General features: G+C 29.0%; 2 protein-coding genes across 2 annotated transcripts; one reads left to right on the plus strand and one right to left on the minus strand.

Annotated features, from left to right (window-relative positions):
- The first annotated feature begins 224 nt into the window (after nt 1-224).
- LETM1 (LETM1-like protein) lies at nt 225-8,194 on the plus strand. The gene is made up of 15 exons (XM_022877798.2): nt 225-520; nt 1,231-1,877; nt 1,984-2,296; nt 3,153-3,299; nt 3,391-3,479; nt 3,606-3,698; nt 4,993-5,119; nt 5,304-5,368; nt 5,501-5,675; nt 5,941-6,132; nt 6,256-6,303; nt 6,644-6,790; nt 6,885-6,967; nt 7,527-7,642; nt 7,855-8,194. The coding sequence occupies exons 2-15, from the start codon at nt 1,294-1,296 to the stop codon at nt 7,935-7,937; spliced, it is 2,262 nt and encodes a 753-aa protein (XP_022733533.1). The 5' UTR covers nt 225-520; nt 1,231-1,293; the 3' UTR covers nt 7,938-8,194.
- Nucleotides 8,195-9,034: 840 nt separating this feature from the next.
- Nucleotides 9,035-11,418, minus strand: LOC111287873 (UDP-glycosyltransferase 74F2-like). The gene is made up of 2 exons (XM_022878547.2): nt 10,567-11,418; nt 9,035-10,067 (listed from the first exon to the last, which is right to left on the minus strand). Exons 1-2 carry the CDS (start codon nt 11,203-11,205, stop codon nt 9,336-9,338), a joined length of 1,371 nt encoding a protein of 456 aa, XP_022734282.1. The 5' UTR covers nt 11,206-11,418; the 3' UTR covers nt 9,035-9,335.
- Between the last annotated feature and the right edge of the window lie 8,092 nt (nt 11,419-19,510).

Below are 19,510 nucleotides of genomic sequence, written 5' to 3' on the forward strand. Positions count from 1 at the left end.
TGTGATAAATTTCATTCTGAATAATAATTGATAAAATTCCAAAAATAATATATATGAGAAAATAATATAATTTTTTAATAATGAGTATTTTGATAATTTACTATGAAGTTTACTTAATTTTGTATTAGTTTTGAAAATGAATTACTCCTAAATAATATTTTAATATTTCTTATATTTTGTAAGGCATAATTTTCTTTTACAAACTTTCCAAGATTTTTAATTTCGCACATGCTCAAATTAAAACATACTAATATTTCATTTGTCTTGGGGATCAAGAATATTCAAAGACCATCGGGTCACACTAGCTAAGATCAAAGAGCCGACGGTTGCAATAGTGTTATATAATAAAACCGCCTGAAATTTGCCTATTCCCATTCCCTAAACCCTCCTATTTTTCTCTCTAAACCCTCCCATTTTTTCCCTATAAAAAACCCTGATTTTTTTTCTCTTATATTTTACAACTTCAAATTTTTATGTATTGATCGATCCAAAATATTCTTTCTCAACAAGCTCTCTCATTGTAAGTGATACCATTTTATTCAGCAATTTATTTTTCTTGGTTATCGTTGAATTTCGCAACTTCAAATTTTATTGTAATTTTCGTTTTACTTATAATATTTATTAGTCGAATCTGAAAATGAATTATGATTATAAAATATATATTCAATTTTTTTTCTTTGGAATTTTCCAAATTTTGGATTCCTGTTTAGTTGCTAAGAACCTTTATGTTTGAAACAAAATGAAAATTTATATTTGTATTGTTTGATATGAAAAGAAAATTTTTTTTCTCTGATACGAAAAGCAAACTGATAGTAAAAGGAAATTGAAAGATTATATCAACTTCTGCTTATTTTGCTTTTATTATATCTATTTTTTATGAGAAATAGATACTTTGGTGTGTGTCAAAATTTGTTTAGTATGGTTTTTTTGAAGCTTTTTTTTCCTATTTTTTGTTTGAGTTTATTTGTTAATTGTCTGACTTGAAGAAAATAAAATATATATAATTTTACTTGACCAGCTACTAATCTTGACTCCTTGATTGATGTGATGCAATTTAAGGATTATTTATTTAAAAAAGAGTTGATGTCATGCAATTCAGAGATTATTTATTTAAACAAGAGAAGAGTTTTGAATGTTGACACCATTTTTCAATTTATGAACTTGTTAGGTGTTGTTTTTATTTAATAATATTCTTTTTTTTTTCTTTATTTGAAATGTTATCTCAACCAGGTTAATTGAGTGGTTGTTCAAGAAAAGTGAATGTCTTCTTGTTGACAACAACAACGATTGATAATGGCTTCTAGAGTGATTTTAAGAAGGAAGAGATTTATTTCCGATTACTTGAATGGCTCATCACACTCAGTCCAGATCTTTCAGTGTCTTGGTTATTCTACTCAAAAGTTGGAATCACGTAGTTATAGATCCAATGTGGCCCATCCATCTGAAGATTTTAATCATGTAAAGAAACTGGATGTAAATTCTCTTTCCAAAAAGGATTTACGGGGTTTTTCAGGATTAGGATACTTTAGTTATAGATGTCAATTTTTGGGTCTTGGAAGTGCAAAATTTCAATTCAATTCTCCATTGAGTGTCAGATTGATGTCCTATTCTGTTCGTTATTCTTCGACTGCTACTGCTAAACAACCTGAATCAAGTAGTGATGATGAGGAAAATGAAGAATTGGTTGCTACAAAGAGAAAGGAAGCATCTGCAGAAGAATGTGATCAGGCTGTTGAAGGTTTGAGTACTGCTAAAGCAAAAGTGAAGGCTAAACGATTGCAAGATTCTCAGAAGGTTGTCAAATCCATTTTGCAAAGAATCTGGGTCACAATTCTTGGAATTGGTCCTGCTTTAAAAGCTGTAGCTTCTATGAGCAGGTCAAATGCTATACTTTAATTCTTAAGGTTTTTTAATAAATCAATTTACATAATTTGAATTTATTTTTGATGTACTGCATATTTGATATTCTATACCTTTTTGCAGGGAGGATTGGGCAAGGAAACTTGTTCATTGGAAACACGAAATCCAGTCAACTTTGCAACACTATTGGTTGGGTTTTAAGCTACTTTGGGCTGATGTGAGGATTAGCTCACGATTGCTTCTAAAGCTATCTGGTGGTAGAAGTTTATCTAGAAGGGAGAGGCAACAGCTGACTCGAACTACCGCTGATATCTTTAGGCTAGTTCCGTTTGCAGTTTTTATCATAGTTCCGTTCATGGAATTTCTTCTGCCTGTTTTTTTGAAACTGTTCCCTAACATGTTGCCATCTACTTTTCAAGACAAGATGAAAGAGCAGGTACAGTGGCATTCTTTCAAATTACCTCTTTTTAGAACCTCTCCTTTTAAAGCAGGAAGCACTGAAGTTAGGTTTGTCCTTTATACATGCATTAAGTCATAAAGTGGGTTAGAATGAGCCAGCATTTTCTTTTTCACGCTTAAACTGATATCTTTTTATTTGCATAGTTTTCTTTCCAAACAACAGAAGTTTTCATTCTCAATTTTATTATGATTGCATATGTTAATAAATTATGCATTAAATTTTCTGAAATTTTTTTATATAAAGAAGGGATGGTGGTTCTCAATACTTGTTTGAGATCATATATGTGAACAAAACTTGAACTAATATGTGTGTGCACCTTGATTTAAGCCTCTTGAATGGATCAGAATGATTTTAACCAGCAGGATGTTAAAGTACCTTCAGAACAATATTATTGAATGAGTGTGGTAGGCATCTTACTTTCCGTATAAGTCTACTGGTTATTGTTATTGCCATTTTGTTTCTTTTTCTGTTGAACTTATAGCAGCTAGTATTTTTTTTTATATTCACCAGTTTCCTTTGGTACAAAATGGACTGAATCTTTCTGCTTCATTTTTAAATATTGAATTACTCAAATTTTGGGATACACGTGATTTCTCCGTGTGATAGGGCATGCAAGCACACTTGCTTGTGTAGCTGGGCATTTAGAAGTGCACTTGTTTAATATACTTACTTACCTATGTGTCTGTTTGTGAGGAGGCAGATTTTTTGTGTCAACTGTGCCAAGTGTGTGTGGCTGTGGCATGCCTCTGCTCCCCTCCCCTCCCCTCCCCTCCCTTTCCTTTTTTTTTTGTTGTTTTTTCAATGCATTTGTTTTTGCTTGCTGAACATGTAGGAAGCACTGAAAAGGAAGCTCCATGCAAGAATAGAATATGCGAAGTTTCTTCAAGATACAGTCAAAGAAATGGCAAAGGAGGTTAAAAATTCAAGGAGTGGAGAAATTAGGCAGACTGCCGAAGATCTTGATGAATTTTTGAATAGGGTAAGATCCTATCTCACCCACTGTTTTTCTTGTCTGTTTTCCCTTGTTTCCATTACTTAAATTTAGCAATTGCAATCTTGATATTTTGCAGGTCAGAAGGGGTTATGGTGTCTCGAATGAGGAGATTCTTGGCTTTGCCAAGCTGTTTAATGATGAACTCACTCTGGATAATATCAGCAGGTTAATCTCCATTTTTAATGGTTTTGTATTTGAAAGCATTTGACTATTTAATTTAAATTTAATTGTTAATTAAGCATAGTTGTGCAATTTTCTTTCATGTGTTTTCTTCTGTTTGTTTTGTTCCAGGCCTCGATTGGTAAATATGTGCAAATATATGGGAATCAGGCCCTTCGGAACAGATGCATATTTGCGTTATATGCTTAGGAAGAGACTCCAATGGTAATACTTGTTTATCCAATCTGAATTATAGTAACCATTATGTAACTTGTTTTGGCAGCACATGTCAGTGGAGTTGGATGTAGCCGAGAGGAGTGAATGGACGCTTCCAGATCTGCTCCATTGAACTTGTGATTCATTATGGTTGCTTGGGCGGGTTAATTTTACCTGAGTTTATTTGACTTGATCATATATGAACTCATTATAACATGTTGGCTTTTGGAGAGGTATCTGGTTATCATGTTATTGATGGTTCTCTTTTCCACTTGTAAAGTTTAAATATAATTAAGTTTATCTCCTAAAGCATAACTTGTTGTATTGAAATTTAAAACCACTACGTTTCATGGAATGGGTATTCGTTTATTTATTTAGTATTCTGATTTTTTTTTTTTTTTGGGGGGGGGGGGGGGTCTTCAAATTGGTAACTTACTCATACCACTTTGGAATATATAATGTTGAAATTAGAACTTGAAATACATAGGCATGTCTCCTTGAATGCTTTTGGTACATGAGAGCCATTGTATTGGAACCTTCCATCTCATACTCTGCCTTTATTGATATATGGATTGTGTAGCAAAGTTTTTAGCATATATGGAGAACTAAGGCGGTAAGTTTGTATACTGTGGTGGTACTTAAAACCGTTGTTCTGTCCTGAAGCATCAATACATTTTCATATATTTGCTTGATCACAGAATCTTTAATCCTTATATTGTCATATATTTGTTTATTTCTATGGAAGAGTAAGCTGCACACTCCAAGCTCTATATGGAGCAGTTGATGCAAAGATATTTTTCTGCAAATATGCATGCTTGACTCTTTATTTTTTCAGATGATAAAACTATTTTACACTCCTCTTTTATTTTCTCTCTTAGCGGAATTATCTTTGGTTAACTTGGAAGTGTTAGAATAAGCATAGGGCAGAAGCAAATATGAAAAATATTAGAGGAGTAGTTACTGAGTCATGTTGACATTTGGGTTTGATTCTTACAGCATAAAATTGTTTAAATATTGATCCATTGTTCAGGAGGATTTTACTATAATAATTCACATAGAAGATTGAGCAAAGTGTGGTATTCTTTTGATTTATGGTTTTCTTTCTAATGGTTTTTAGTTGAGGCAAGTTATTTTCTTTAGCTTCTCCTTCACTTTAACTTTTAGGATCCAACTAAGCTCTCTTTTTTAAATCCTTAAACTGTGTGTGTCGCTCTCTCTGTCTCTCTCCTTTTTCAGTATTTCTGAAGTCATTGAGAATGTTGTTATTATTACTATTTTCTTATAGTTATTATTTATGTTTTAGGATTAAGAATGATGACAAGCTGATTCAAGCAGAGGGCGTGGAGTCCCTATCAGAAGCTGAACTTCGTGAAGATTGTAGGGAGCGAGGCATGCTTGGAGTGCTCTCAGTAGAAGAAATGCGTCAACAGGTGTTGTTTTTTAATTTTTTATGAGCTTATTTACTTTTCTGTTTGCCAATTAAGGGCTTGAGAATCTGCAATCTCTACCTGCACCTTATTTGCAATTATAAGTTGTTGATGACATATGCAATTAATTGCAATATTGAGTAGAATTTTATGCTACTATTAAACATGGTTAATGTCTTGCCTGCAGCTTCGGGATTGGCTAGATTTGTCTCTTAATCACTCAGTCCCATCTTCCCTTTTGATCCTTTCTAGGTGATTTGAAGTTCCATTTATTTTCTTTCTTCCCATCTTTTGTGGGTACCGAAGTTTATAGATGATGCATATGTCTACCTTTTCTTTCATCAGATCTGAATCTGTATTATTATGCTTTGATACCCTCTGCAGGGCCTTCACTGTATCAGGAAAGCTGAAGCCAGAAGATGCTGTTCGTGCTACCCTTTCTTCTCTACCTGATGAAGTTGTGGATACTGTTGGTGTTACAACTTTACCATCTGAAGATTCTGTTTCAGAAAGGAGAAGGAAGCTGGAGTACCTTGAGATGCAGGAAGAACTGATCAAGGTTGAGAAGGAAGATGTTTTCTTTATATTATTATCATTTGAATAGCCTCATCTACTGTAGGTTGTATACTATTGAGGCCTGCTATGGGGTTCTGTTGCTCCCCTTTTTTGTGAAATAGTTGGGTATAATCTTAATGCATGTAAACAGAGGCCTCTAGTCTTGAAGTTTTCAACTTAGGCTTTAGAAATGAGCCTAAAAGCAGCTTTGGAGTTCTTGAGCACTTCTTTTGAATTGCCTTGCTTGTTCTAAATCGGTACCTTTATAGGAGGAGGAAGAGAAAGAAGAAGAACTGGAAAGGATGAAGGAATCTAAAGCTAGTGATGAGGATGTTGCATTGAAAGAGATGACTATCCCAACAGCTAGAGAAGCACAAGAACAGGCTATAGCAAGAGCATTGGAAAAACAAGAGCAGCTCTGTGAAATTAGTCGTGCATTGGCTGTTTTAGCTTCAGCATCTGTAAGGACTCGATTTTAAGATTTTCTTCAGTGATTGTCATTCCGTTGGTTCTGTTCTATTGTTTTCTTCCTAGCATTGCCACTTGCAATGTTGATTTGACTTTACTTTGTTCCTAATATGCAGTCTGTAAGCAGAGAGCGTGAAGAGTTCCTAAGTCTTGTCAATAAGGAGGTATGTTATACAGTTGGATATCTTGTGATTTGGTTGTTGAGAAGAACTGCATGTGAATGATGTCTACATATTAGTTTTAACTAGTTATTGTCAGAGGTCAAGGAAGAAAATTTAACAAATAAAACAGTCTTTTTGCAATGTCCTTATGGTATTCTTTTGAACTAGATGTTTTAAGTACTCATTTTTCACTAGTAGCTTACTAGGTTATTAGAAGCGTTATTTGGTCTCTACTTGCACCTTTTAAGTTGGAAAAATCATTAAAGAAATGATAAATTTTCTAATTCTGATTCCGCCCCTTTTTATTTTCTGTTGATGTTGGATTTTTTGCCAATGTTGCCAGATAGAACTTTATAATAGCATGGTAGAGAAAGAAGGTGCAGATGGTGAAAAGGATGCCATTAAGGCATATAGAGCGGCACGAGAAGAGATTGACCATTCTAGTGAAGTGTCTGAAAGTGATGAGGTTTCTTCGGTGCTTATTGAAAAAGTAAGAATTATTGGAACTAACTTTTATTGCAGTTTCTCTTTTTCTTATCATATGTGATAGAAAGCAAATTATTTACCATTCTTGTCACTCTTAGGTTGATGCTATGCTCCAAAATCTTGAGAAGGAAATTGATGATGTAGACATAAAAATCGGTGATCATTGGCGATTACTTGACAGGTGCAAATTTGTTTTTGGACTGTTTCCTTTCCTCCTGCCTTGTATTTGTTCTATGTTGCCTGCAAACAGTATGATGTTTTGTTATCATGATGTTATGTTCTGTTATTGAAAAGGATTAATGGAGTTTGGTGTTATTCATATCAATCATCACATGGGCACAGTTACTAGCATATTAATGATCGCAATGGCAGGGTTACCTTGCAATAAAGATTTTAAAGTTGAAAATATTTGGGTTACTAGGCTACAGTAGTGTCCAGGGTTAATTATTCTTGTCACCATTATTATCTTTTTTTTTTTGGACTACACTGTTGGAGGTAACCCTCTCACGTCCCATAAATCCCCTCTTGTACATCCAACGGTTCAAACCCGAGACCTCCAAGTTGGAGTCTCAAGTTCTAACTGCTGGTGTTCCTGTCGGGGATCCCATCTTGATTAAATAATATTAGCTGAAGCAATCATGAAATGTTCATCGACTTATGTTATATGAAATAGTATCAGGTCCTTTTTGTTGAAGTTGGCCTATGTAGTCAATTTTGTGAAAAATGTCATATGTCTGCAGAGATTATGATGGGAAAGTCACTCCTGAGGAGGTAGCTGCTGCTGCTATATACTTGAAGGATACACTGGGGAAGGAGGGTGTGCAAGAACTCATCAGCAATCTTTCCAAAGATAGAGGTAAGCTAAACAGTTCTTCATATAGCATGAATTTCCTTTTTCTTCCCAAATTGGGCATGGGAAAAAGATAATTTTATCAAAATAAATCTCTAAATAAATTTTGATTACGCTTTCTTGCTGCATCATTGTTGCTTTTAAGTTGTTTGTCGATCACTTGATTTATCTGTTCACAAGTGTGACTGCTATATGTTCTCATCGTTTCAATGCAATAGATGGCAAAATTCTCGTGGAAGACATTGTGAAATTGGGCAGTCGGACGGAAGATGACAATAGCGCCGAGGAGGGGAGACTTTAGAGATTATATATTCGATGCTCAATTCAGTTCCAATGGTCATTTTTTGTAGACCTTGGCTTTTATTCATGGTATTACTGATAAAATGGATGTTTTTGCTGAATGCAGCAAAAATTAAGGGTAATATAGTTAACATATATATTGAAAAACTAGATTTGCATAGAAGCCTTGTTGGTGTAGTAATCATCAAAATAGTTATTGTGCTTGGATTTGGAAATAATACTGCTCTATATTGCATATTATACGATTTAAATTGTTAATTGTGTTTGCTATGTTGTATGCAATGGTATTTGATTTATTTTGCTCTAATCTGAATTCGAAAATCAGTCAGGATCAAAATTTGACTGACTCGAAGTAGGATTCAACATTTTGAAAGGAGTGAAAAAATTAATATGAATCAATTCAAATTTAAATTGATTCATACCATTTTAAGATAATGTCTTTTTTTATTTTTTTAATATACATAGATACTGAGTGATGAAGCAACCAATTGCCGTGTGAGCTAGAACATCGATCTTATCGAGGACTCCCACAAAACTACCAACCCTTTTCTCTGACGTTTCTTCTATGAACTTGCTATGAAGCTTGTTCTTTTATGTTTCTCAATTACCCACAAGAAGCATCTGTTGCCCTTTTCAGCCCCAAGGCTAGTTCAACCATACTTGCTCCTCTGCCAAACCAGCCAAACTTTCGAATAATACATAGATAACTGAGCCGGTTTTTTTTTAGTCTAATCATTTAATGCAAAGGTTATTGTCGGGTTAGAAGTAGATCAGACGATTTATGTTATATAAAATATTAAGATTTATATATTTATATTATATTTTATATAAAAATTACATGTCGAGATAAAAATATAAAATATATTTTTTTATTTTATTAAATCTAAGTATAATTATTATTAAAATTTTAAATTATGTCATTTTTATATTATATTCGTATCGTATTTATATTATCGTATCTTATTTTAAATTAAATTACTAAGTGTATTAGAAGAGGTAGACCGCACGAAACACAAGACGACTTCTTTTAGGCTGTTCAAAGTATAAACAAGAAACCACTAAATTTTCCTGGAAGGCTGAAATTTGACAATTAACACGTCTAAGAAGGATGGATATGTTTGCATATCATGAACAAGGGATGGTTCGTTGCATTTACCTGAAATAGCAGCAAATATACTACATCCATTCAAACATAACCTGAATTATCAGAAAGGAACGATGATTAATCACTCAGTGCTTCGGAAAGTTAAATATATTCAACCATGGTATTTGTTGTTTCACTTTCTTCCAACTCAAGTGACTCGAAAATGGACGATTTGGCGGGTTGCACGGATTTGTCGATGCCATGGGAATATATATCATTTCTAATGATATTTTTAGTAAAAATAAATAATAATGATCAGCTGTATGTTCTGGTCACCATTTTAGAAACCAATTCATCAATGTTCTTGTCTGAACTTCCTCCTTCACTGACTGCCTCAACAGCAAATTCCTTCCATTTTCTAGCATTTTCTTTCATTACTTTCGCTTGTTCCCCTTCCATTACTTGTCTGATGCAAGACTCAATCTCGTCTCTGCTCACAATCCCGTTTTCATCGACCTTAACTCGAACCCCAACCTTCCAAACATCCTCAACAAACTTAGCATCCGTGGTTTGGTCAGTCCATTGCGGCATTGCCACCATTGGCACTCCCAAGCACAAAGCCTCGATGGTCGAGTTCCAGCCACAGTGCGTGAAAAAGCACCCCACAGCCTCATTTGCTAGCACTTCGGTTTGGGGAACCCAATTAGCAATCAGGCACTTATCATCCTTCTCTTCCACGAACTTGTTTGGGATTTTGGCTACCTCAGATGATCGAACCACCCACAAGCAATGTAAATTAGTTTGCTTTAAGCCCCAGGCAAGTTCCTCCATCTGGTTGATGCTTAGGTTAGCCATGCTGCCAAATGAGACATAAACAACAGATCCCGGTGGCTTGTTGCTTAGCCACTTAGTGCTTGTGGAGTCTAGTTTGAAGAGATTTAGATCATAATCCTTGTCATTCTCGACTCTTTTGTCCAAGTACATGGATGGGATTGTTGGACCAATTGTTAACAATGGACTGATCACTTTGGACATTGAATCCACAGCCTGTTGATCAGACGAGACAAAAAATACAGCGAATGAATTTTTTTTGACTATGCATATGTGATAAGAACAAGCACATGTATTGAGATTTGAATTCTAAATCTACATAAATCAAATAAATTAAAATAAGTTAAATTTTTAGTTCAAAATAGTCACTTTTTGTTACTAGTAAATTGTAACATATGATTCCATTCAATGTATAAATAGATACATAATAATTCAAGTAAAGTTGTATCTTTGTATTTCTTTTGACTGCGTTACGATGATTATGAGATGCTTTAATTAGTGATGCAACTTATCATAACCATATGAAAAGGAGGACAGTAACTTTTGTTACACTACCACAAAAAAGTATCAACTGAATTCTCTAATATAAATATATAAATTCAAAAGTTTAAAGTTTTTTACCTAAACAATATGTTTATTCAACTCTAGAGAAGCGATCATCACATTCAACAAATTTTTTTTTTCATTTTTAGGCTGCCATATATATAAAACTAACCTCCTGTTCCAGCTTGTAAAAGGTATTAATAAGAATGAAATCCGCCTTCTCTGCATTAGAAAACTGGTTCAACACCAACTTAAAGTAAGATGGATATGACCCTGCAACATAAATGTACGATGGCAGGTCTCGGAGGTCAAGCAATGGCAATCCAGGGAGGGAGACAGGCACCGATGAAACTGGAAGACTCAATAGTCCATGGTAAGCATAATAGTATATGTAATCAACGGCACATGCCTGAGTAAAAAAAGCTGCTCCGACTATGCCGAATTGCTTGGCTACATCGAGAGCCCACGGAAGTAAAGCATCATATACTATGCAATCAAAAGGATGGGAGGAGTTTTTATGCTTTATGATGAGCTCAACTAGGGTTTTTGATCCAGCAGCTTCTAACCCTTTGAGGTAGTCTTGGATGCTCTCGGCTTCCGAGAAGCCACCTTCGTCACAGCCGTCGGATATTGTGTCGATTTCGATGTCGGAGCCAAATGATTCAGGCTTCATGGTTTGGAAGATGAAGAGGGTGGTGGCAAAGGTTGCCTTCAGTCCTCTGGAGGACAAGCGCTTGGAGAATTGGAGCATGGGGTTAATGTGACCTTGGCTTGGGTAAGGAATTGCCAACACGTGGGCTCTTTTCTCCATCTCTGTCCAATTTATGATCTTCAAGCAAATTGGGAGTGAGCTATTTACAGGGGAAAGCGTGACCAATTAAGAGAGAAAATCACAATATCCCAGCAATTTGGAAGTTGAACATTCTTTGAGTTTCAACCACATGATGAACAGTCGAAATTAGTCAATTCTAGTGTTGATTGATATTATCTCTTTCTCTTCTTTCATTCTTTAATGCTGCAAAGTGTCCTGATTTACCAAAAAAAAAACATTATTTCATTTTTTTATTTTTTTCTGTCAAATTTAAACTTTTAGAATCTTTTGAGATTTTTTGTAGCTCTAAACAATTTCTTGTGTCTGAAAATAAAATTTTTTGAAGGTTTGATCTTTTTGAAGTGTTTCTTTTTTTTATGACTACAAAGATATAAAGAATACTTGATTTGTAGATCTGTTGAAGAATAAAAATATGATTTGTTTATGTAATATTTGGCATAATTGAAAGAACGTTCCATACTAAAATTATTTTTTTCACAATTTTTTTAAATTACATTATTAAATATTTTGAAAGTTTAATTACAAATTATAAGAATTGAGAGGAAAGAATTTCACAATTAAATGACATACAAAATTTAAGATGTACCCAAAATATATATATATATATATATGAATGAGTTATACTTGACTAAAAATAGCAAATTATAGTTATGCTAATCAAAGTTTTTTGTTTTTAACAAAGGAAATCATATTTTGCAAATGATGGAAGAGTTGTGATTCTAAAATTTAAAATTTAAAATTATTAAATATTATTTTTTTTAAAATGATTATCTGAATTTAATTATTATCCTCACAAAATGGTTGGGATATTTAATATAGATTATAATATCATCTATATAAATCAATATTTGGTAATTTAATTTTCAACTATATTATCAACCATAACTTTCTTTCCATCACCTTCACAAAAGTGAGATTACCTTGCTCTATACATAAAATTAATACAAATTATGTCAAAAATAATTTTTTGTTTGTGAGTGATTTGTTATTTTATTTTATTTTTTTATTTGTATGATTTGATTGATTGAAATTCATTAAATAATTGAAGGAAAGTCAAGACAGATATTTACTTCATGTGGTCCTCAATTGACCATGTGTAATCAAGAAATAACTATGCATTAAGAATTGAAATTTTATCTTAAAAATGTGGCATTCAATGGATAGTTACGGTCTGTTGGGAATGAGAAAATATTACAACTTATGTTGTAATTCAAAATTAATATACAAAGTGAATAATTATATAATTTGTTGAAAGATTCTTAATTTTAATAATAAAAATCAAATTTTAAATATTTCAAATAAAAAATTATATAAAAAATAGAATATTTATTTTAATTAGAACAAAAGAGCAATATTTTTGCTATAAGTAGTAGCTTCGTTTGTAGTAGTAATAATTAGCAGATCTTACCAATTTGTCAAAAAAAAAATATAACAATAATGATTATTGTTGGACGATAAATTATCGTTCTCAAGTTCTTGCTTTAAATTAAACGAAATCAGTGACTTCATCAAGGGCCATGTCATTATCAGTCGATTATAGGATGATACCATAATAATACGAAAAAGTATTTTATGTTTTAATCAAGTCCACACGATTAAAATATGATTATTTATATTATATTCATATGAAACTGTAATGACATATTTAAATCATAATATTATGTAAGTATATATAATATATAAATTATAAAAATTATTTTAATTTATTTTTTAAATAAATTAATAATTAAATTTATCTAATTATTTTGGTATTTAAATAAATTTTTAATTTTTAATTTTTAAATAATTTTTTTCTTAAATACTAATTTAAATAACATTTTTTGTTTAAATAAATTAATTAATCATATTATTTATATTTAATCATATCATATCGTGTTATTTAAGTTGTGTTAAATATAAATTAATTTTAAATATATTAATTATATCATATCACGTGTAATAAATATAATAAACATATCAAGTTCGTATTTTAATTATTCTTATCATTTAAATATTTGTATCGTATTTATATTAAAATATTTATATTATATTTAAAATCATATTTGACATAAAATACAATAAGATAACACGAATTATCAAATCTAATTGTTATGTCTTATTGCTTTCCTTTCCCTTTCAATTTTATGTGGAAAAAATCTTTGTCAATCTTTTATTTTTCTCTTATTTAATTTCTTTATTCATATATATATTTTAAATGTTCTAACATGATTTTTTTTTTTTCCAAAACATCCCTTATTTTTATAATAGGTTAGGAATGAAAATTTAAATAAGTGAGAGATTATTGGTAGTTTAGAATATATTATATTTCATATTAAATAAAAAATTAATTATTTGTAAATAGATTTAATTTTTGTATTAATTTTATTCATATTTTGAATAATTATATTTAAATAAAAATAATTATTATATAATAAATAGTTATAACTTGAATAGATATATAAAAAAATTTATCATAACCATTTGATTAGTAATTTATATATGTTTATTTATTATAAGTAATTTTTTTAATATTATTATTTTTATTATTTTTATTAGAGAATTTAAAGTTTTATTATTTTTAGAGATATAATTTTTAAAAATATATTTTTTTAATGCTTCAAAATAAATTTTTATTTTTATTTTTTATATTTTTTATTTATTTTTTTCTAACACTAAACCTCACCTTAGATCTCTTACTTTTCATTCGTTGCCATAAGCAAGAAACTTTGCCTGCATCAAGAATAATCTTTGTTTATATTTGATATATTAGTAGTATATAAATTTTGTATTTGAACTACAAATCATTACATCATTAATAAATAAAATTGTGAAATTAAAAATGTTAATATCTATAAATTTCAATTGTTAATAAAACGATTATAAGTAACAAAAATAAACTTAAACACTCGTAAATATGATTTCTAGTATGGAAATCTTGGACCACAAAAAAAGTTACATCGTTATAATAAACTAGTTGCCAAATATTAAATAACAATTGTGTGATTTTATCAAGTTCTTCGCAAGGCTTACGGGATTTGCATTTTTTTTTTTTTTTTTTAGCTTCTCTTCCATTTTTCAAAGTCACAACTCTTTAACTCTCCAACATTTTTTATATCTTCAAGCGTCACCCATGTCAGCCGCAAGCAGCACTTCAATTTATCCTCTTTCAGGCCAAAACAACTATGTTGCCCTTCAAATCAATGCATAAGATCAATGGATTTTGTTTGATACGTCAGAATCTGAAAAGTTTTGGATTGGATTAAAATGAAAATTAGGACAGATTAAAAAAGCATGGGACATAGAAAAAAATAATTTAAAATGTGATATGATAATATAATATAAAAATAATATAAATAATATAATTTAAAATTTTAAAAAATTATAAATAAATTTAATAAAATAAAAAAAATTATATTTTATATTTTTATATTAATATAAATTATAATATATAATTTTTATATAAAATATGATACGAATATAATATTTTATATAATATAATAATACGAATTATCATGTTTATATGTTTTTTTTTTTTTGACTTAGCAAACAACCTTATGCTATTTTTTTATTGATTTCTTTTTATTTTTAGATAAATGTAATTTTTTAATCATAAAAAAGAAGCAGTATAAACCTGCAAAAAGAAATCAATGACGCATAAGGAGCCAAAAGGTCTAAACATAGAACAGCTAATATCTAATTGCAGATCAAAACAAAAGTTAAATTCAGATCCGTAGAAGCTACATACACATAGAGTTTGATTTCTCGGGGCAGTGGCGAGGTGAAGAGATCGCAATTACGGCCGATAATGGTTTGAATAATTCGAATTTCATTTAATTTTTTATAATATATAAAATTATAAAATTTTAAATTTGACTTAACTTTGAATCAAAAGTATTACACGATTTAATTTGAATTAAATTCTATTAATTTGATTCATTGATTTTTAAATTTAAATGTTTTATTTTTATATATTATTTTAATATAATTTTTAATATATTTAATTAAATTTAAATATAAAATAATTATTTTGATTTTATAAAAAATTTTAAAAATTAATAAAAATATATATTTAATAAATTCTATTAATTTGGTTTATTGATTTTTTTATTTTTAATTTAAAAATTGATTTGAGTTTAATATATATTTAATATTTAAATAGAATATAAAAATTATCCTAAACAAAATAAAACACTAAATTTTGATTTGTTTTTATTTTTTAATTTTTTTCTCACCCTAATAGCCATGCTTAAATTGAACAGCTCCATTATTTAAAAAAATGAAAAAATAAAAACGAAAAAAGAAAAGAAAAATTGAACAGCCTCTCCACTAAACTAATGCTACTATCAAGTAAAAGTCTGCATGGAGAGCGTCCAAATCCGACGCTGATTTCGTTCTTTCCAGATGAGATATACGTGAGCTGTCCAGGCTAACTTTAGAATAATTGTGGCTAATAACTTGCCAGGAAAATTGCTAATGCATGGCCCAGCGTAATTCCAAAGACCCCTTGTGAATAGCACTATCAGTGGGGCATGGTAGAGGCTGATAGATGCTCTAAAATAAATTAATTAAAAATAAAATACATAATATGATATAAAAATAATATAATTTAATATTTTTAAAAAATTATAAATAAATTTTAAAAAATTAAAATTTTATATTTTATATTTTTATATAAATATAAATTATAATATATAATTTTTATTTAAAATATTATATAATATTATATAAATATAATATTTTATAACATAAATTATAATTTAATTTAAAATAAAGTATTTATGTCCATTTTAAAGATTATATAATAAAAAATTTTAAAAATCTATGAATATCTCATCATTTTTATTTGAATAATTTTTTTGTCAATAAAATTAATAAATTTATTAATAATTTTTTTAAATATTATACATAAATATTTTTTATGTATTAAAACGTTTGTAAAAATTGGCAACCAAGCAAGAAAATCAACAATATCAGAAGGCATAGAACGATGGGATCCACGTCATGGACCTACCCACCACCGTTGGATCAGATTCACATTTTTTCATTGCAAAATCATTAGCTTTACTCCGTCGGACTGTGACATCATCACTGGTCCCTCTCCTTGTCTTTTTCCGCCGCCCCATTTTCCCTGCCTCTCCGTTTTCTGCTCTCCATTCTTATCCACGTGTCAATATAATATTGGTCAGTCTTTTTGGTTCACCGGCGATCCTGTGGACGTACGAGGTGGCCCCCACTTTATGAAATCAATCACCACCATCCGTACACAGCGTCACAGTTACAAGCCATCGGGATTTCTTATCGTCTCATTTCCTGATAAATTCAAATTTTCCTCATTTGCTTTTTTTTTTTTTTCTAACTTTGATAAAGAAAATTTTTAAAATATTTTTAAGATTAATTATTATAATAATACTTTATATTAGATGCAATCATGCGATCATTCACAATTAATATTATAAATTTTAATGTATTAAAAATTACAATTTATTTAATATAACAATCAAACACTCGTTAGCAAATTTTTTTTATCATCATGCAAAATAATTTTTTTCAAAAAATAATATACTATTATATTTTTCTTCTATCAAAAAATATTTTGTTTATCTATTCTACACACTATATTTATATACGTGAAACCATTTAATCAATCAAAATATCATCTTTTAAGAAAATTTTGAATTTAATTGTTTTAAGGATACATGAATATTTATCATCACATGGAGTACTCAAAATAATTCTAATTTTTTATGAGAAAAATAAAACAAATAAACAATTATGAAAAAAATAAAAAAAATAATTTATTCAATTCATATTTGATACATTATTGATATATAAATTATTTTTAAAAAACCAAAAAAAAAAATCATATAAGTTGCTATAGTTTTAAGAAAACTTTCCCACATCGTCAAAAAAGCTTTGGTGCATGTCTAATGTCTGTTTGATATTGAGTCAAAATTGGATTCTAAAAAAATAATGTTGATTAAAGGATGATTTGACGATTATGTAATTGGTAAAAATTTTTAATAAATGAAAATTATTGATAATCCAATAATAAAGTTTTATAAATATGAAAATAGGCCTTTAACTTTTAAGATCACGAGAGATATAATTTTCATGTGAAAATTGAGTTTGTAAGGATAAACAGAAAGAAAATATCAAGTTAATGGGATAAAAAATTTTATTTTGTGTTACATTGCATATTAAAAGGTCATGTTTAATATATAAAATTATTGATAGGATATGATATTAATCATTCTATATCATGTTCGATTTGTGTTTAAAAATAAGAATAAAGATTGTAAGGAGTATTAATATCATCTTTATATAGAATTATTCAATTTTCTTCAAGTGAAAAAAATTATTTTTAATTTATAATATTAAACTTACATATCTAATTATATCTTTAAAAATTATATCAATAATTTAAATTATATAAACTTTGAAGAAGGATAATTTAGACAACTAAATAAATTATTTTATTCTAATTCTTGCAAACATCAAATATAAAAGATGATGACATTATTTAATTTAATCATATTAATAATATTATCTTATTTTATCCTATCATAATTTTGTATATCAAACATAACCTAATGAATGCGAAAATTATATTTTTTTCAGGTTTGTAAACGAGTTCTTTATTGAGGTAAGGAAGAGTTATAAATAAGTAAAATAGAATTTACTAAGGAGATAGTGGAGAGGAAGATAAGAGTAAATCTTGAAGTATTGAGCACAAAGACAGACAATGATAATGGTAAAATAAGGTTAAGTAGAGAAGATAACAATGCTTAGAAAAAGATTTAGGAAAAAAGGATTATCGAAATAGTTTGAGAGAAAATGATGAGAAATCTGTTAAAGTCTAAAAGTCTCTCATGAATTGTGAAAATTTTTATTTATAGTTTTTCAAAAATAGGAGTTATATATAGTGAGTATTGAATAGGAATAATAGTGAGTAGTAAAAATTTTGGTTGTTATAAAAAGTATAAATGTATTGTTTAATGAGAGTTTAATTAGCTTATTGATAATGATATAGTAAATATAAAAGTTCACTATCTATTCTAAAGAAAAAGAAAAAGCACTCATATTTAAGAAAAATGTTAAGAAAAAAATCTCTTAACTGTCTCCATATCTGATCCATCAAACCAAGCTCTCTGAAATATCCCAATAGTGAAATTAACCCAAGAACCATATCATATTTTAAGATTATTTTCACTTATTTAGTTAAAATAACATTTGGTGAAACATCTTTTATGAAATAATTTTTAGTGAAATACTTGTGTTTCAAGAGTTTTTTTTTTTTTTTTCCCATAAAGATGTTAGCCTTGTTCATTGAGGAAATTGTTTCGAAAACAATTATTCTATGAATGTGTTATTTCATAAAAGAGTTATTACTTGAATAGTTGTTTCATAAATAACTATTTTATAAAAAAAAATTATTCTATGAATAGTTATTTCATAAAATAATATTTACTAAAACAGTCTTATTACTTGCTCTGACTTATTCTCAATTTTAATAATTTTAGAGAAATTTTAAAAAATAAAGTATTAGTAACCAAAATCAAACATCTATAGGATTTAATATGATTGTTTGTTTTTTTATGTTTTATACTTTTTGTAATTTCTATATATATAGTAAATATTTTTCTTCCATTTGATCAATATAAATAATTGAAATTGAATTATTGTGTATGTAATTTATGTTTTTTCTTAATATTATAACAATATAAATATAGGCATTTTTTGAAAGCTATCATATCAAGAAACAGAAAGACAAAAATAAAATTATTGGAAATCTTATGGCAAAAAAGATAATCACAATTACACAAAACCATACAAAATCTGCATTGATGAAAGCATAGAAAAATTGAATGGCTATATATAAGTCCAAACCGACCAATTGGGATATGAAGTATTGGATTAGAGAGAGTATATGAATACGCAAAAGGAGTGACAATTAATGTTAGGGACGTTATATCGTTATCTATAGGGCATTTCAATTGCGTCATGTCCATAACACTACAAGAAACTATTTTTGGACACCATTTGGTTTAGTCAAGATTGTAGTAATTAATGATTAGAAACTTCATACTTTAAATCTTGAAACGAACGAATTAAAATTTAATATAATTTCACTTAATTTTTGATGTAGAATTAAGAGATTAAAAATAAATCATCATAATTTATTCATAAAATGATAGATGACATTCAACATATTTAAATTTCAAATCTTAATATTTGAAATCTCTTTCTTTTTTTTTATTTTCAGATTATGATCATTTTTTTATAAAAAAATTATTTAATAGAAAGA

Source organism: Durio zibethinus, chromosome 4, assembly GCF_047325235.1.
Source record: "Durio zibethinus cultivar Kanyao isolate XHJ-2024 chromosome 4, ASM4732523v1, whole genome shotgun sequence".
NCBI lineage: Eukaryota > Viridiplantae > Streptophyta > Magnoliopsida > Malvales > Malvaceae > Durio > Durio zibethinus.